The sequence below is a fragment of the Nerophis ophidion genome, linkage group LG10 (genome assembly GCF_033978795.1).
Source record: "Nerophis ophidion isolate RoL-2023_Sa linkage group LG10, RoL_Noph_v1.0, whole genome shotgun sequence".
Lineage (NCBI taxonomy): Eukaryota > Metazoa > Chordata > Actinopteri > Syngnathiformes > Syngnathidae > Nerophis > Nerophis ophidion.
The window spans coordinates 49,572,843-49,594,700 of record NC_084620.1 but is presented as its reverse complement, the minus strand read 5'-3'; the positions used below and the strand labels follow the sequence as shown (position 1 = coordinate 49,594,700).

Here is a 21,858-nt window from a genome sequence, read left to right as displayed (position 1 = left end):
GATCAGCATGGCCAGGATGGACAGGTTGGAGACGTTCTGCATCTTCTTCCTGCTGCGGCTGCACAGACACAGGAGGGGAGGACAGGACAGGCTCATGTGGAGGTGGTCTTGAAGGAAGGCAGCAAGGAAGGAAGGCACACCTACTCTTTCAGCTCGCTGTAGATGGGCAGCACCTCGGGGTGGCACACGAAGGCAAAGGCCAGGATGGGCACCGTGTACGCCGTCTGGAGGACAAGTACATCATCAGTCCTATCAGGTCTACTTGTAGAACATCATTACTGTACAACATCATTCCTCTGGTCTACATGCACAACATCATTGTTGTGGTCTACATATAGAACATCATTCCTGTGGTCTACATGTAGAACATCATTACTGGAGAACACTATTCCTCTGGTCTACATGTAGAATATCATTACAGTGGTCTACATGTAGAACATCATTACCGTAGAACATCATTGTTGTGGTCTACATGTAGAACATCATTACTGTAGAACACCATTCCTTTGGTCTACATGTAGAACATCATTACTGTAGAACATCATTGTTGTGGTCTACATGTAGAACATCATTACTGTAGAACATCATTGTTGTGGTCTACATGTAGAACATCATTACTGTAGAACACCATTCCTTTGGTCTACATGTAGAACAAGTACATAATTACAGTGGGTTAAATGTACAACATCATTCCTGTGGTCTACATGTAGAACATCATTACGGTATAACACCATTCCCCTGGTCTACATGTAGAACATCATTCCTGTGGTCTACATGTAGAACATCATTCCTGTGGTCTACATGTAGAACATCATTACTGTAGAACACTATTCCTCTGGTCTACATGTAGAACATCATTACAGTGGTCTACATGTAGAACATCATTACTGTAGAACATCATTACTGTAGAACATCATTGTTGTGGTCTACATGTAGAACATCATTACTGTAGAACATCATTGTTGTGGTCTACATGTAGAACATCATTACTGTAGAACACCATTCCTTTGGTCTACATGTAGAACAAGTACATAATTACAGTGGGTTAAATGTACAACATCATTCCTGTGGTCAACATGTAGAACATCATTACGGTATAACACCATTCCCCTGGTCTACATGTAGAACATCATTCCTGTGGTCTACATGTAGAACATCATTACTGTAGAACACTATTCCTCTGGTCTACATGTAGAACATCATTACAGTGGTCTACATGTAGAACATCATTCCTGTGGTCTACATGTAGAACATCATTACTGTAGAACACTATTCCTCTGGTCTACATGTAGAACATCATTACAGTGGTCTACATGTAGAACATCATTACTGTAGAACATCATTACTGTAGAACATCAATGTTGTGGTCTACATGTAGAACATCATTACTGGAGAACACTTTTCCTCTGGTCTACATGTAGAACATCATTACAGTGGTCTACATGTAGAACATCGTTACTGTAGAACATCATTGTTGTGGTCTACATGTAGAACATCATTACTGTTGAACACCATTTCTTTGGGCTACATGTAGAACATCATTCCTGTGGTCTACATGTAGAACATCATTATTGAAGAACACCATTCCTCTGGTCTACATGTAGAACATCATTACTGTGGTCTACATGTAGAACATCATTCCTGTGGTCTACGTGTAGACATCATTACTGTAGACCACCATTCCTCTGGCCTACATGTAGAACATCATTACTGTGGTCTACATGTAGAACATCATTCCTGTGGTCTACATGTAGGCCATCATTACTGTAGAACATCATTACTGTAGAACATCATTACTGTGGTCTACATGTAGAACATCATTACTGTAGACCACCATTCCTACGGCCTACATGTAGAACATCATTACTGTGGTCTACATGTAGAACATAATTTCTGTGGTCTACATGTAGAACATCATTCCTCCGGTCTACATGTACAACATCATTGTTGTGGTCTACATATAGAACATCATTCCTGTGGTCTACATGTAGAAGATCATTACTGGAGAACACCATTACTGTGGTCTATATGTACAACATCATTCCTGTGGTCTCCATGTAGAACATCATTACTGTTGAATGTCATTGTTGTGGTCTACATGTAGAACATCATTACGGTAGAACATCATTGTTGTGGTCTTCATGTAGAACATAATTACTGTAGAACACCATTCCTTTAGTCTACATGTAGAACAGAACAAGAACATAATTACAGTGGTCTAAATGTACAACATCATTCCTCTGGTCTACATGTAGGACATCATTACTGTAGAACACCATTCCTCTGGTCTACATGTAGAACAGAACAAGTACATAATTACAGTGGTCTAAATGTACAACATCATTACTGTGGTCTACATGTAGAACATCATTACTGTAGACCACCATTCCTCTGGTCTACATGTAGAACATCATTTTTGTGGTCTACATGTAGATCATTGCTGTAGAACATCATTGTTGTGGTCTACATGTAGAACATCATTACTGTAGAACACCATTCCTCTGGTCTACATGTAGAACACAACAAGAACATAATTACAGCGGTCTAAATGTACAACATCATTCCTCTGGTCTACATGTAGAACATCATTACTGTGGTCTACATGTATAACATCATTACTGTAGACCACCATTCCTCTGGTCTACATGTAGAACATCATTCCTGTGGTCTACATGTAGAACATCATTGCTGTAGAACATCATTGTTGTGGTCTACATGTAGTACATCATTACTGTAGAACACCATTCCTCTGGTCTACATGTAGAACACAACAAGAACATAATTACAGTGGTCTAAATGTACAACATCATTCCTCTGGTCTACATGTACAACATCATTCCTGTGGTCTACATGTAGAGCATCATTACTGTAGAACATCTTTGCTGTGGTCTGCATGTAGAACATCATTACTGTAGAACACCATTCCTCTGATCTACAGCTAGAACAGGACAATAACATAATTACAGTGGTCTAAATGTACAACATCATTCCTCTGGTGTACATGTTCAACATCATTCCTCTGGTGTACATGTTCAACATCATTCCTCTGGTCTACATGTACAACATCATTACTGTAGAACACCATTACTGTGGTCTACATGTAGAATATCAATTCTGTAGAACACTATTCCTCTGGTGTACATGTAGTACATCATTACTGTGGTCTACATGTAGAACATCATTCCTGTAGAACACCATTCCTCTGGTCTACATGTAGAAGATCATTACTGTAGAACATTATTGTTGTGGTCTACATGTAGAACATCATTCATCTGGTCTACATGTCGAACATCATTACAGTGATTGCTCTGGTCTACATGTAGAACCTCATTACAGTGGTCTACATGTACAACATCATTCCTCTGGTCTAAATGTAGAACATCATTACTGTAGAACACTATTCCTCTGGTCTACATGTACAACATCATTCCTGTGGTCTACATGTACAACAACATTCTTGTGGTCTACAAGTAGAACATCATTCCTGTGGTCTACATGTAGCACATTATCCCTGTGGTCTACACGTAGAACATCATTCCTCTGGTCTACATGTACAACATAATTCCTGTGGTCTACATGTAGAACATCATTACTGTACAACATCATTACAGTGGTCTACATGTACAACAGCATTCTTGTGATCTACATGTAGAACATCATTCCTGTGGTCTACATGTAGAACATCATTCCTCTGGTCTACATATAGTACATCATTCCTGTGGCCTACATGTACAACAACATTCCTGTGGTCTACATGTAGAACATCATTCCTGTAGAACATCATTCCTGTGGTCTACATGTAGAACATCATTGTTGTGGTCTACATGTAGAACATCATTCCTCTGGTCTACATATAGTACATCATTCCTGTGGTCTACATGTACAACAACATTCCTGTAGTCTACATGTAGAACATCATTCCTGTAGAACATCATTCCTGTGGTCTACATGTAGAACATCATTCCTGTGGTCTACATGTAGAACATCATTGTTGTGGTCTACATGTAGAACACCATTCCTGTGGTCTATATGTAGAACATCATTGCTGTAGAACAGGGGTCACCAACGCGGTGCACGCGGGCACCAGGTAGCCCGTAAGGACCAGATGAGTCGCCTGCTGGCCTGTTCTAAAAATAGCTCAAATAGCAGCACTTACCAGTGAGCTGCCTCTATTTTTATTTTGCTTATGATGCTCAACATTTTTAATTCTAAGAGAGACAAAACTCAAATAGAATTTGAAAATCCAAGAAAATATTTTAAAGACTTGGTCTTCACTTGTTTTAATAAATTCATTTATTTTTTTACTTTGCTTCTTATATCTTTCAGAAAGACAATTTTAGAGAAAAAATACAACCTTAAAAATGATTTTAGGATTTTTAAACACATATACCTTTTTACCTTTTAAATTCCTTCCTCTTCTTTCCTGACAATTGAAATCAATGTTCAAGCAAATGTATTTTTTTATTGTAAAGAATAATAAATACATTTTAATTTAATTCTTCATTTTAGCTTCTGTTTTATCGACGAAGAATATTTGTGAAATATTTCTTCAAACTTATTATGATTAAAATTACCCCAAAATTTCTGGCAAATCTAGAAAATATGTAGAATCAGACTTATTTCAAAGTCTTTTGAATTTCTTTTAAAAATTTTGTTCTGGAAAATCTAGAAGAAATAATAATTTGTCTTTATTAAAAATATAGCTTAGTCCTATATGTTATATATTCTAACAAAATGCAGATTGGATTTTAACCTATTTAAAACATGTAATCAAATTTTAAAATTAATCTTAATCAGGAAAAATTACTAATGATGTTCCATATATTCTTATTTAAATTTTTTCAAAAAGATTCAAATTAGCTAGTTTTTGTCTTATTTTTTGGGGTTGAATTTTGAATTTTAAAAGAGTCGAAATTGAAAATAAACTGTTTAAAAATGTTATTTACATTTTTTTCCTCTTTTAAACCGTTCAATTAAGTGTTTTTTTCATCATTTATTCTCTACAAAACACCTTCCGTAAAAGGAAAAAAAATGTATGACGGAATGACAGACAGAAATACCCATTTTTTAAAAATAATTATATAGATTTATTTATTAAAGGTAAATTGAGCAAATTGGCTATTTCTGGCAATTTATTTAAGTGTGTATCAAACTGGTAGCCCTTCGCATTAATCAGTACCCAAAAAGTAGCTCTTGGTTTCAAAAAGGTTGGTGACCCCTGCTGTAGAACAGCAGGGGTCTACATATAAGAACATCATTCCTGTGATATGTGCTTTTAAAATAATTTTTCAACTCGTCCAATTCTGCCGTTTTTTTGAGATTGCAACATTTTTCTCAAAATATTATACCTTTATTCTACTAATATTTGCACTGTATTTTAGTAAATTCTGTTTTTGGAATACACAGAGGATCAATAAAAAAAAACCTAGAGGCCCCTGCGCCGCACTTTATACACCCTGTCCTGGGACTAGGTGGTATGTTCTCCAAGAGTACAGTCGGGGAATAAATGGTCATGTGGCGGTGACACACCCGCACTTACCTGGGAGTTGAAGACAAAGTACTTGGGCGTGCAGGCGTCCTCGTCCTCGGGGTGGGGCTCAAAGTGGACCCCGGTGGAGGCGTGGGCGGCGTGGGTGACGGCCGGGGAGACGTCGGCTCGCGAGAAGTCCATCTGCGCCGAGTGGTTGTGCGCGGCGTAGGCGCCCGGCATGTGTGAGGCGTTCATGCTGAGGTTGGCGGCGGGCGAGTCCAGGAAGGGGAGCGGGCACGGCAGCTGGGTTTTTTTGTAGATCAACTAGGAAACACCACAGTCTTGCCGTCAGCTCTACCACATAGTCCACACTATAACACGTTTATTAGCAATACATTTAAACAAAATATCTATTATTCTCATGTACACTTTTTATAAATATTATTGTGTACTATTATTACAAATGATGTCATTCTTACTCATAAACAAGCAAAATATTTTATATTTTCATGTATAATTGTTATAATTGTTATTATTGTTGTGTAGTATTATTAAAAAGTAATGTTATTTTTAATAAATGTGAAAAAAATACATAATAATTTCATTTACACTTTTTATAAATATTATTGTGTATCATTATTACAAATGTCATTCTTAATCATAAACAAAGTAAATATTTTATATTTTCATGTATAATTGTTATAATTATTATTGTGTAGTATTATTAAAAAATAATGTTATTCTTAATAATAAATATAAACAAAATATTTTCATGTACACTTTTTATAAACATTATTGCGTGCTATTATTACAAATAATGTCATTCTTGATCATAAACAAAATATTTTATATTTTCATGTATCCATCCATCCATCCATTTTCTACCGCTTATTCCCTTTCGGGGTCGCGGGGGGCGCTGGCGCCTATCTCAGCTACAATCGGGCGGAAAGCAGGGTACACCCTGGACAAGTCGCCACCTCATCGCAGGGCTAACACAGATAGACAGACAACATTCACACTCACATTCACACACTAGGCCCAATTTAGTGTTGCCAATCAACCTATCCCCAGGTGCATGTCTTTGGAAGTGGGAGGAAGCCGGAGTACCCGGAGGGAACCCACGCATTCACGGGGAGAACATGCAAACTCCACACAGAAAGATCCCGAGCCTGGATTTGAACCCAGGACTGCAGGAACTTCGTATTGTGAGGCAGACGCACTAACCCCTCTTCCACCGTAAATTGTTATAATTATTATTGTGTAATATTATTAAAAAATAATGTTATTCTTAATAATAAATATAAACAAAACTTTTATTATTTTCATGTACTTTTTATAAATATTATTGTGTACTATTATTACAAATGTCATTCTTAATCATAAACAAGCAAAATATTTTATATTTTCATGTATAATTGTTATAATTATTATTATTGTTGTGTAGTATTATTAAAAAGTAATGTATTCTTAATAAATATGAAAAAAATATTTAATATTTTCATGTACACTTTTTATATATTATTATTACAAATGTCATTCTTAATCATAAACAAACAAAATATTTTATATTTTCATGTGTAATTGTTCTAGTTATTGTGTAGTATTATTAAAAAATGTTATTCTTAAAAATAAATTTAAACTAAATATTTTATTTTTTCATGTACTTTTTATAAATATTATTGTGTGCTATTATTACAAATTATGTCATTCTTGATCATAAACAAAATATTTTATATTTTCATGTATAATTGTTATGATTATTATTGTGTAATATTATTAAAAAATAATGTTATTCTTAATAATAAATATAAACACAATATTTTATATTTTCACGTACACTTTTTATAAACATTATTGTGTGCTATTTTTTTTACAAATAATGTCATTGTTGATCATAAACAAAATATTTTATATTTTCATGTATAATTGTTATAATTATTATTGTGTGGTATTATTAAAAAATAATTTTATTCTTAATAATAAATATAAACAAAATATTTTATATTTTCATGTACACTTTATAAACATTTTGTGTGCTATTATTACAAATAATGTCATTCTTGATCATAAACAAAATATTTTATATTTTCATGTATAATTGTTATAATTATTATTGTGTAGTATTACTACAAAAATGTTATTCTTAATAATAAATATAAACAAAAAAATATTTTCATGTACACTTTATAAATATTATTATGTACTAATTATTAGTTCAAAAAATGTCATTCTTAATCATAAACAAGCAAAATATTTTATATTTACATGTCTAATTGTTATAATTATTATTATTGTGTAGTATTATTAAAAAATAATATTATTCTTAAAAATAAATATAAACAAAATATTTTATATTTTCAGGTACACTTTTTATAAATATTATTGTGCTATTATTACAAATAATGTCATTCTTGATCATAAACAAACAAAATATTTTATTTTTCATGTATAATAATGACTATTATTGTGCAATATTATTAAAAATATTGTTATTCTTAATAATAAATATAAACACAATATTTAACATTTTTATGAATCTTATTGTGTACTATTATTACAAGCATTGTCATTCTTAACCACAAACAAACAAAATATTTTATATTTTCATGTATAATTGTTATAATTATTATTGTTATTGTGTAGTATTATTAAAACATGTTATTCTTAATAATAAACATAAAAAAAAATATTTAATATTTTCATGTACACTTTTTATAAATATTATTGTGTACTATTATTACAAATAATGTCGTTAATCCTAAACAAACAAAATATTTTAGATTTTCATGTATAATTGTTATAATAATAATTATTATTGTGTAGTGTTATTTAAAAAATAATGTTATTCTTAATAAATATAAACAAAATCTTTAATATTTTCATGCACACTTTAAATATTGTGAACTATTATTACAAATAACGTCATTCTTAATAATAAACAAACACAATTGTATATTTTCATGTATAATTATTATATTTGTATTATTATTTTGTAGAATTATTTAAAAATACAAATGTTATTCTTGACAACAAATATAAACAAAATATTTAATATTTTCATGTACACTTTTTAATAAATATTATTGTGTACTATTATTACAAATAATCTCATTCTTAATCATAAACAAATTATTTAATATTTTATTTAAAATTGTTATAATTATTATTGTGTAGTATTATTTAAAAAATAATATTCTTAATAAATATAAGTTTATTTTTTTATATTTTCATGTACACTTTTTATAAATGTTATTGTGTACTATTATTATGAATATCATTCTTAATCATAAACAAACAAAATGTTTCATATTTTCATGTATAATTTTTAAAACTATTAGTATTGTGTAATATTGAAATTAATATTATTCTTAATAATAAACAACATATTTTATATTTTTATGTACAATTGTTTGAAATATTATTAATATAATCATTATTGTCTACAATTATTAAAAATAATAATAGACATGAACAACCTGTTTAATATTTTCATGCACAATTCTTATGAATAGTATTTATTATTGTGTTATCCTTAATAATAAGCATGAACAAAATATTTGGTATTTTAATGTATAAGTTTGACGAATATTTGTATTACTATTGTACACTATTATTTGAAATAATATTAAAAAATAACAAATGCAAACAAAATAATAATGTATATATATATATATATGAATATATATTTATATATATTTATATATATATATTTATATCCATCCATCCATTTTCTACCGCTTATTCCCTTTTGGGGTGGCGGGGGGTGCTGTTGCCTATCTCAGCTACAATTGGGTGGAAGGCGGTGTACACCCTGGACAAGTCGCCACCTCATCGCAGGGCCAACACATTAAATAAAATATTAATATATTAATATTTATATAATAAATACAATATTAATAATGTATAAAATATATATATATATATGTAATATGTATATAATAAATGCTATATTAATAATTTATAAATATATATATATATACATTTTATATTATATAATAAATACTATATATATATATATACATTTATATTTTGTTTGTATTTATAATTTTCAATATTAATGCACAATAGTAATACAAATATTTATTCAACTTAAACATTAAAATATAAAATTTTTATTTTTATTAATAATAACAGTATTTAAATAATAGTACACAATATTTTTATAAAAAGTGCACATTAAAATATAAAATATTTTGTTTATGTTTATTATTAAGAATAACATTATGTGCAATAATATTACACAATAATAATAATAATACTTATAACAATTATAAATGAAAATATAGAATCTTTTGTTTATAATTATATATTTATAGTAATAATATGTGGGCCACCCGAGGATGTCGTAGTGGTTTGTGCAGCCCTTTGAGACACTAGTGATTTAGGGCTATATAAGTAAACATTGATTGATAATTAATAATGACATTTGAATAATAGTACACAATAATTTATAATTTTTTTTGAAATAAATTAATTAAAATATTAAATATTTATTTCATATAATTTATGAAGAATAACATTGTTTTGAATAGTAGTACACAATAATTATAATTATACATTAAAAACTGTAATACTTTGTTAATATTTAATATTAAGAATAGCGATATTTAATAATAATAATCAGTACTATCTAAAAAAAAGAGAAAAAAAAGCATTCTTTAATGTCAAAAAGTGTTTAAAGACACAGAAAGTAAATTGTGCATCCTATCTGATGTTCTGTTTTACTGATGATGAGGAAGATGACTCACAACTCCCAGGAAGAAGACCATGCAGGACAGGGAGAAGCCGCTGGTGTAGCCCAAGTAACCTGCATGCAGCAGACAACACGTGGCAAGAACAAGGAAAAGTCAGTGGCCTTTTTATGTTGACTCAGCACTCGCTGCTGTCATTTCAGCCGCTCTTCCAGAACATGGCTCACACACTGGACCCACACCTCCAAAAATTGGCGGATAAAAGACACCGCTTCAGAAATAGTTTGAATCTAATACGAGGAAAATCATTTCGCCTGAGACGCGGGACTGATGCTCGCCAGCGCTGACTCAGATGTGGCGTTACGTTACTCCTGCAAGAGCGCAAACAGCTGCGAGGATGTGTCACGGATCTTGTCTCCTTCTCTCAGCGCTCGTTAACCCTCCTTGGCCATAAAAACTTAATACCACCTCCTTACACCTTTCTAATAAAATCACAAATATCAAGCAGCCAGAATGTGCCATCGTGGAGAGGGTTTTGCATTTTACCAGAGGTGGGTAGAATAGCCAGAAATTGTACTCAAGTAAGAGTACTGTTACTTTAGAGATTTATTACTCAAGTAAAAGTAAGGAGTAGTCACCCAAATATTTACTTGAGTAAAAGTAAAAAGTATGTTGTGAAAAAACTACTCAAGTACTGAGTAACAGATGAGTAACCTGTTCGTTTAATGATTACGGCAACAAATAATGCACAAAAATATAAAAATAGCAATGAGCAAATTCAGAGCCAGGAATATCTCTTAAGCAACTAAAACAGTATTATATATTAAATAATAATACATTAAAATAAAATAAAAATTAAGGCAAATTGAGCCACAATAACTTAACAGCACCATAGGCTCAGTAGGCATTGATTGATTGATTGATTGATTGAAACTTGTATTAGTAGATTGCAGTACAGTACATATTCCGTACAATTGACCACTAAATAGTAACACCCCAATAAGTTTTTCAACGTTAATCAATTACTTAATAAATGACCAAGTTGAGGTGATCTACCTCATATATACATATACATACACACATTTCATATATATATATATATATATATATATATTATATATATCTATATATACATATACACATATCATATATTTATATGATATATATATATATATATATAGACATATATATATATATATACATACATACCTTTATATATACAGTACATAATTTATATTGATTTATTTTGCCGTTTTTGTTCACATGTTAAAGGTGTTTTAATGAATATACATGCGTGTTTAACATATAGATTCCTATCTTTAATGAAGACAAGAATATAAGGTGGTGTATTTCCTGATTCTGATGACTTGCATTGATTGGAATCAGACAGTATAGTGCTGATAATGTCCCGGTTTTCAAATGGAGGAGAAAAAAAGTTCCTCCTTCCTGTCTAATTCATCATGAAAGTCGTTGGTTTTTGGCATCTTATTTGTCCAGCTTCCATATTTGTTTTTATACACTTTAAAAGAAATACATTGGCGGCAAACTCCGTAACTTGCTAGTTTGTTTGCGCTGGCTTTCGGAGACTCTTATTTTGTTAGCGCAGGCGCGATGGAGCGGCATTTTTTTATTGAAGACAGGAACTGTGCGATCAGTCTTTAAGGCTTTTGAAATAAAAAGTGTCTTTTTTCCTTTACACTTTTGATTGATTGGTTGATTGATTGAAACTTTTATTAGTAGATTGCACAGTACAGTACATATTCCGTACAGTTGACCACTAAATGGTAACACCCACATACGTTTCTCAACATGTCGGGTTCTACATGTGACGGTCACGTGACCATCGGGCTCTGTTTGATTGGTCCAACGTCACCAGTGACTGCATTTGATTGGTGAAACGCAAGCATGCGTAGTTCCTACTTTGAATGTGTGTCTGACAAAAACAAAACAAACAAAGCGTGCATTAACAGATCGATTAAAAAAAAAGTAGCGAGTAGCGACCTGATTGGAGATGAATGGAGCGAAGTAAAAGTCGCGTTTCTTCTCTATAAATATACTCAAGTAAAAATAAAAGTATTGTACTCTTAGAAGTACAATTTATCCCAAAAGTTACTCAAGTAGATGTAACGGAGTAAATGTAGTGCGTTACTACCCACCTCTGCATTTTACCCACCATGCATTGGAGTAAATGTGTATTTATAAACAATATTTATGAAGTAATAAAATACAATAATAATAAAAATGTGATATAAGAATGACGATGGGCCTGCTATCTGTGCCCTGAACCTCTGGACTGTGGGTCCAATGCAGCCGGCATACTTCTAAGATGGCGCCAAGTATCCAAATCCATGATTTTTAGCTTTCAACATACAAAATTAGTTAAAAAACTAGAATAAAACGTTTGCATGCTAATATAAGAGATGTTAGCATACTTTTAAGATGGCGCCAAGTATTTAAATCCATGATTTTTAGCTTTAAACATACAAAATTTGCTAAAAAAAAAACAGCCTTAAACGTCTGCATGCTAATATAAGAGATGTTAGCATACTTCTAAGATGGCGCCAAGTATCCAAATCCATGATTTTTAGCTTTCAACATACAAAATTAGCTAAAAAAAAACTAGCATAAAACATTAGCATACTTCTAAGATGGCAACAAGTATCCAAATCCATGATTTTTAGCTTTCAACATACAAAATTAGCTAAAAAAAAACTAGCATAAAACATTAGCATGCTAATATAAGAGAAGTTAGCATACTTCTAAGATGGCACCAAGTATCCAAATCCATGATTTTTAGCTTTCAACATACAAAATTAGCTAAAAAAAAACTATCATTAAACATTAGCATGCTAATATAAGAGATGTTAGCATACTTTTAAGATGGCGCCAAGTATCCAAATCCATGATTTTCAGCTTTCAACAAACAAAATTAGTTAAAAAACTAGAATAAAACGTTTGCATGCTAATATAAGAGATGTTAGGATACTTTTAAGATGGCGCCAAGTATCCAAATCCATGATTTTTAGCTTTCAACATACAAAATTAGTTAAAAAACTAGAATAAAACGTTTGCATGCTAATATAAGAGATGTTAGCATACTTTTAAGATGGCGCCAAGTATTTAAATCCATGATTTTTAGCTTTAAACATACAAAATTTGCTAAAAAAAACAGCCTTAAACGTCTGCATGCTAATATAAGAGATGTTAGCATACTTCTAAGATGGCGCCAAGTATCCAAATCCATGATTTTTAGCTTTCAACATACAAAATTAGCTAAAAAAAAACTAGCATAAAACATTAGCATACTTCTAAGATGGCACCAAGTATCCAAATCCATGATTTTTAGCTTTCAACATACAAAATTAGCTAAAAAAAAACTAGCATAAAACATTAGCATGCTAATATAAGTTAGCATACTTCTAAGATGGCACCAAGTATCCAAATCCATGATTTTTAGCTTTCAACATACAAAATTAGCTAAAAAAACCTATCATAAAACATTAGCATGCTAATATAAGAGATGTTAGCATACTTTTAAGATGGCGCCAAGTATCCAAATCCATGATTTTCAGCTTTCAACAAACAAAATTAGCTAAAAAAAAACAAACTAGCATAAGACATTAGCATGCTAATAATATAAGAGAAGTTAGCATACTTCTAAGATGGCACCAAGTATCCAAATCCATGATTTTTAGCTTTCAACATACAAAATTAGCTAAAAAAAAAGCATAAAACTTTAGCATGCAAATATAAGAGATGTTAGCATACTTTTAAGATGGCGCGAAGTATTTAAATCCATGCTTTTTAGCTCTAAACATACAAAATTAGCTAAGAAAAACTAGCATAGAACATTAGCATGCTAATACAAGAGAAGTTAGCATACTTCTACGATGGCACCAAGTATCCAAATCCATGATTTTTAGCTTTAAACATACAAAATTAGGTAAAAAAAAAACTAGCATAAAACATTAGCATGCTAATATAGAGATGTTAGCATACTTCTACGATGGCACCAATTATCCAAATCCATGATTTTTAGCTTTAAACATACAAAATTAGCAAAAAAACTAGCATAAAACATTAGCAAGCTAATATAAGAGATGTTAGCATACTTTTAAGATAGTACCAAGGATCCAAATCCATGATTTTTAGCTTTAAACATACACATTTTGCTAAAAAAAAACCTAGCATAAAACATTAGCATGCTAATATAAGAGATGTTAGCATACTTCTAAGATGGCGCCAAGTATCCAAATCCATGATTTTTAGCTTTCAACATAGAAAATCAGCAAACAAACTAGCATACAATGTTTGCATGCTAATATAAGAAATGTTAGCATACTTTTAAGATGGTGCCAAGTATCCAAATCCATGATTACTAGGTTTAAACATACACAATTAGCTAAAAAAAAAACTGGCATAGAACATTAGCATGCTAATATAAGAGATGTTAGCATACTTCTACGATGGCGCCAGGTATCCAAATCCATGATTTTTAGGTTTAAACATACAAAATGAGCTAAAAAGCTAGCATAAAACGTTAGCATGCTAATGTTTTATGCTAGCTTTTTAGTTCATTTTTTATGTTATGCTAACGTTTTATGCCAGCTTTTTAGCTCTTTTTGTATCAGGTTAAAACACACAAAATGAGCTAAAAAGCTAACATAAAATGTTAGCATGCTAATGTTTTATGCTAGCTTTTTTAGCTCATTTTGTATGTTTTAACCTGATACTTGGTGCAATCTTGAAAGTATGCTAACATTTTTTATACTAGCATGGTAATGTTAGCATAATAGCATTTTATGCTAGCTTTTTAGCTCATTTTGTATGTTTTAACTTGATACTTTGCGCAATCTTTGAAGTATGCAAACATATTTTTATAGTTAGCATAACAACGTTTTATGGTAGCTTTTATGCTCATTTTGTACTCCCAAGATGGTGCCTACTGTCAAAAATCGTGATTTTGAGGTTTAAACATTAGCTAAAAAGCTATCATAAAACGTCAGCATGTTGATATTAGAGTGGTTGGCATACTCCCAAGACGATGGTAGGACAACAAATAGGAACAGAGACTTACCCAGATTTTTAAGTAGCGACAAGGGGAGAATTATCCCAATGGACACAAAAATGACCAGGTAGTTTCCATTCAGGTACCATTCACTGCAACACCACAATGTAGCCGTTAGAACACACCTCCTGGATATTGCATCATCATTACAACATACCAACCCCAAAAGCGGTCAAGTTGTCATCTTGTGTAAAAGGTAAAAGCGAAGCCGGCGGCGTTTCTGGGTGTTGTTGATAAATTGCTGTGGCTTTGCATAGAGTTTTAACTTGCACATACAGATGTAGCGACCAACTGTAGTTACTGACAGTGGTTTGCTGAAGTGTTCCTGAACCCATGTGGTGATACCCTTTACACACTGATGTCGCTTATCGACGCAGTACCGCCTGAGGGGTCTAAGGTCTGTAATATTATCGCTTATGTGCAGTGATTTCTCCAGATTCTCTGAATCTTTTGACGGTATTACGGAGCGTAGATGGTGAAATCCTTAAATTTGTTGAGAAATGTTGTTCTTAAACAATTTGCTCAGGCATTTGTTGACAAAGTGGTGACCCTCGCCCCGTCCTTGTTTGTGAACGACTGAGCATCTCACGGAAGCTGCTTTTATACCCAATCTTTGCACCCACCTGTTCCCAATTAGCCTGTTCACCTGTGGGATGTTCCAAATAAGTGTTTGACGAGCATTCCTCATCTTTCTCAGTCTTTTTTGCCACTTGTGCCAGCTTTCTTGAAACACGCCGCAGGCATCAAATTCCAAATGGGCTAATATTTGCAAAAAATAAAGTTTTCCAGTTCTAACATGAAATATCTTGTCTTTGCAGTCTATTCAATTGAATATAAGTTGGAAAGGATTTGCAAATGAAGTCAAATATATTTATATAGCAATTTTCTCTAGTGAATAATCACTTTTTTTAACAGAATGAAATCATTGTATTCTGTTTTTATTTACCATTTACACAACGTGACAACTTCACTGCTTTTGGTTTTTTTTTCTTTAGAACACACATCCAGGATATTGCATCATCATTGGAACATACATCCAGAATGTTGCATCATCATTAGAACATACATCCAGAAATATTGCATCATCATTGGAACATACAGCCAGAATGTTGCATCATCATTGGAACATACATCCAGAATGTTGCATCATCATTAGAACATACATCCAGAAATATTGCATCATCATTGGAACATACAGCCAGAATGTTGCATCATCATTGGAACATACATCCAGAATGTTGCATCATCATTAGAACATACATCCAAAATGTTGCATCATCATTGGAATAAACTTTCAGAATGTTGCATCATCATTGGTACATGCATCCAGAATGTTGCATCATCATTGGAACATGCATCCAGAATGTTGCATCATCATTGGAACATGCATCCAGAATGTTGCATCATCATTGGAACATACATCCAGAATGTTGCATCATCATTAGAACATACATCTAGAACGTTGCATCATCATTAGAATATGCATCCAGAATGTTGCATCATCATCATTGGGACATACATCCAGAATGTTGCATCATCCATACAACACACATCCAGAGTGTTGCATCATCATTAGAACAAACTTCCAGAATGTTGCATCATCATTGGAACATACATCCAGAATGTTGCATCATCATTGGAACAAGCATCCATAATGTTGCATCATCATTGGAACATGCATCCAGAATGTTGCATCATCGTTGGAAAATGCATCCAGAATGTTGCATCATCATTGGAACATGCATCCATAATGTTGCATCATCATTGGAACATGCATCCAGAATGTTGCATCATCGTTGGAAAATGCATCCAGAATGTTGCATCATCATTGGAACATGCATCCAGAATGTTGCATCATCATTGGAACATGCATCCAGAATGTTGTATCATCATTAGAACATATATCCAGAACGTTGCATCATCATTAGAACACACATCCAGAATGTTGCATCATCATTGGAATATGCACCCAGAATGTTGTTTTATCATTAGAACGTACATCCAGAATGCTGCATCATAATTGGAATAAACTTTCAGAATGTTGCATCATCACTGGAACATACATCCAGATGTTGCATCATCATTGAAACATACATCCAGAATGTTGCATCATCATTGGAACATACATCCAGAATGTTGCATCATCATTAGAACATACATCCAGAATGTTGCATCATTCTTGGAACATACATCCAGAACGTTGCCTCATCATTAGAACACGCATCCAGAATGTTGCATCATCATTGGAACAAGCATCCAGAATGTTGTATCATCATTAGAAGATACATCCAGAATGTTGCATCATCATTAGAACATGCATCCAGAATGTTGCATCATCATTGGAACATGCACCCAGAATGTTGTATCATAATTGGAATAAACTTTCAGAATGTTGCATCATCACTTGAACATACATCCAGATGTTGCATCATCATTGAAACATACATCCAGAATGTTGCATCATCATTAGAACATACATCCAGAATGTTGCATCATCATTGGAACATACATCCAGAATGTTGCATCATCATTGGAGCAAGCATCCAAAATGTTGCATCATCATTGGAACACATATCCAGAATGTTGCATCATCATTGGAACATACAGCCAGAATGTTGCATCATCATTGGAACATGCATCCAGAATGTTGCATCATCATTGGAACATACATCCAGAATGTTGCATCATCATTGGAACAAGCATCCAGAATGTTGCATCATCATTTGAACATGCATCCAGAATGTTGCATCATTATTTGAACATGCATCCAAAATGTCGCATCATCATTGGAACATGTATCCAGAATGTTGCATCATCATTGGAACATGCATCCAGAATGTTGCATCATCCTTGGAACAAGCATCCAGAATGTTGTATCATCATTAGAACATACATACAGAACGTTGCATCATCATTAGAACACACATCCAGAATGTTGCATCATCATTGGAACATACATCCAGAATGTTGCATCATCATTAGAACATACATCCAGAACGTTGCATCATCATTGGAACATACATCCAGAACGTTGCATCATCATTAGAACATGCATCCAGAATGTTGCATCATCATTGGAACATACATCCAGAATGTTGCAATATCATTAGACCATACATCCAGAATGTTGCATCATCATTAGAACATACATCCAGAAGGTTGCATCATCATTAGAACATGCATCCGGAATGTTGCATCATCATTGGAACATACATCCGGAATGTTGCATCATCATTAGACCATACATCCAGAATGTTGCATCATCATTAGAACATACATCCAGAACATTGCATCATCATTAGAACATACATCCAGAAGGTTGCATCATCATTAGAACATGCATCCAGAATGTTGCATCATCATCATTGGAACATGCATCCAGAATGTTGCATCATCATTAGAACATACATCCAGAACGTTGCATCATCATTAGAACATGCATCCAGAATGTTGCATCATCATCATTGGAACACACATCCAAAATGTTGCATCATCATTGGAACATGCATCCAGAAATATTGCATCATCATTGGAACATACATCCAGAAATATTGCATCATCATCATTTCACTCACCCGGTAATTTCTTCCAAGCCCAGGAAGGCGCGGATCACTTCGGGCAGCTCGTACTTGACGATGAAGAGGTAGCTGGACATGGCTGTGAATTTTTTTAATGGAGCCACAAAAGTCAAAATGAAATATTTTGCATTTCTGCATTTTAAAAAGTTGCGCCTTACCTCCAATGTTTTGCATTATGATGGATCCGAAGGCTGCTATTTTCCCAGGCCAGCCGAACGCTCGTTCTCCAAGTTTTTCATAGATGAGCGACCCTGCCAGGACACACGTGTGTTCTATCAACTTTCTGTCACACTTTCTGTGATTCTTTTAAGGCCCAAGCTGTTTGTTTACATGCTTATTTTATTTACTTCTCTTTGCTTATTGGACCCTAATTAGAATAACAACTAAGAATCATCTTTTGATATGATGTACTTCGTCCAATTGTACACAAACGTGTACTTCATGTGTAGTGACATGCTAATTCTTATTTTTACACTTTTTTTCCAAATTCCATTGTATGTTATACTCTTCTGACACCACCAGATGGCAGTATAAGTGTCCACATAAGTGGCCATAAGACCCCAATTCAGTAGAGTACACAATTTTGGAAATAGGAGCTCAAAAGTGCTGTCCACGAATGTGGGCACTAAGCCTTTAGAGGTTTTTAATGTGGCTCACTACATCATTTTATGTGGAATACCACATCATTTTATGTGATATGCCACATCATTTTATGTGGTCCACTACATGATTTTATGTGGTCCAATACATAATTTTATGTGATATGCCACATAATTGATGTGGCCCACTACATCATTTAATGTGGCCTACTAAATCATTTTATGTGATATGCCACATCATTTTATGTGGTCCACTACATCATTTTATGTGGCCCACTACATCATTTTCTATGGTCCACTACATAATTTTCTGTGGCCCACTACATCATTTTATGTGGCCTAATATATAATTTTATGTGATATGCCACATCATTTTATGTGGCCACTACAGAATTTTATGTGATATGCCACATAATTGATGTGGCCCACTACATCATTTAAAGTGGCCCACTACATCATTTTATGTGGCCTACTACATCATTTTATGTGGTCCACTACATAATTTAAAGTGGCCCACTACATAATTTTATGTGGCCTACTACATAATTTTATGTGATATGCCACATAATTGACGTGGTCCATTACATCATTTAAAGTGGCTCAGTACATCCTTTTATGTGATACGCCACATCATTTTATGTGGTCCACTACATCATTTTCTATGGTTCACTACGTGATTTTCTGTGGCCCACTACATCATTTTACGTGGCCTAATACATCCTTTTATGTGATATGCCACATCATTTTATGTGGCCCACTACATCATTTTATGTGATATGCCACATCATTTTATGTGGCCCACTACATCATTTAAAGTGAAATGCCACATAATTGATGTGGCCCACTACATCATTTAAAGTGGCCTACTACATAATTTTATGTGGTCCACTACATCATTTTTCGTGGCCCACTACATCATTTTATGTGATCTGCCACATAATTGATGTAATCCACTACATCATTTAATGTGGCCCAGTACATCATTTTAAGTGGCCCACTACATCATTTTATGTGGTCCACTACATCATTTTGTGTGGCCCACTACATAATTTTATGTGATATGCCACATAATTGATGTAACCCATTACATCATTTAAAGTGGCCCAGTACATCATTTTACGTGGCCTACCACATCATTTTATGTGGTCCCCTATATCATTTTGTGTGGCCCACTACATCATTTATTTGCTATGCCACATAATTGATGTAGCCCACTACATAATGTAAACTGGCCCAGTACATGTGTGATGTCTGTAGGAGTCTTTTCATGCATATTTGTACGTCCTATCGTAATGTAAAAAAGTTAGCATGAGCTAATATGCTAACACCTTGGTGAGTGTCTTTGTTAGTATTACTGACTGTCAACGGCGTTTTTTTTGTATTGTTCCAGTTTTGTAAATTTGTTGAGTTATTGAGTCCGTATAGCTGATCGGAGCGCTAGCTCGCGCAGCTAGCGGGTACATGACGACGACTTCTGTTTTGTTTGATCATCCGTTTTACTGCCCAGTCACAGACACCCCTTGTAAACAATTAAACATTTGTGTAAATAATGAATTTCACAACATATATATATCTGCGGCTTATAGTCCGAAAATTTAGTGGGTGTGGCTTATATACCAATGTGCTCTATAGTCCAGAAAATATGGTAATTTAATGAATTACTTTTATGTACGTTACAACGCCGTTACGAATACGTTTAATGTCACGTAGGCACGCTACTATTGATGTGGTGTTATGTCAACAGAAGCACGGCAAGTTCGATGCCGGAAGAAACGTTTTACTCATGGAAGCAACAAGCGGTGCCACGCCAAAATTAACCTGTAGCAAATAGAGAGGGGCAACATCCCACAGCAAACAACACACAACATGTAAGTCCATACACACTACTATTACCAAGGAATAGTGAACAACAAATCAATAATTAAAGTGACAGGCTTCAAATCTGACAATACTATGCTCGTGTTAGACTACAGCCATGGAAGCACATTCAATCTCTTAATGAACTAAGATTCAACAGAGCTAACAAACACAGCTGTGCTAATGCTGCTACGTCAGTCCCTCTATCCGACATCGCACGTCACTAGGCAGCAGGCACTGCCTTTTAAAAAAGCACGCCCTCTCACACTCTGCTTTCATGAAACGTCGTTCAACTGCATATGCCCGATTATTTCTAAATTTGTAAGGAATTACATTTATTAGAGAGTCATTTTGTCCGTAATTCAATTACTTTTTGGGGGAAGTAATGTGTAACTACAAAGAGTTACCTTTTAGGAAATCATGTTTCTAACAGTGGTGGTGAGACAAAATACCAACCTCCTTCTTTAGCCGTCATGAGAAGCAGATGTACGGAATACAAGGAGAGGATGGCAACACCAATAAGGAGGAGTCTAGAAAGAAAAGGAAGGAAAGGGTTAAATGACCTGGAATTGTAGCAAGTCTTATATAAGTGTTA

General features: G+C 33.4%; 1 protein-coding gene across 2 annotated transcripts in view; it reads right to left on the bottom strand.

Moving 5' to 3' along the window:
* The window catches only part of slc38a4 (solute carrier family 38 member 4), a 118,299-nt gene that overhangs the window by 28,863 nt on the left and 67,578 nt on the right, over positions 1-21,858 (bottom strand). For both annotated transcript variants that reach the window (XM_061914016.1, XM_061914015.1), the window contains exons 5-12: positions 21,720-21,793; positions 18,966-19,058; positions 18,805-18,886; positions 15,239-15,321; positions 10,219-10,277; positions 5,540-5,794; positions 145-224; positions 1-58 (exon numbers count right to left, since the gene is read on the bottom strand). The exon at positions 1-58 is cut by the window's left edge and continues 43 nt beyond it. In XM_061914016.1, coding sequence (XP_061770000.1) covers positions 1-58; positions 145-224; positions 5,540-5,794; positions 10,219-10,277; positions 15,239-15,321; positions 18,805-18,886; positions 18,966-19,058; positions 21,720-21,793 — 784 coding nt within the window. The remainder of the gene's footprint in view (positions 59-144; positions 225-5,539; positions 5,795-10,218; positions 10,278-15,238; positions 15,322-18,804; positions 18,887-18,965; positions 19,059-21,719; positions 21,794-21,858) is intronic.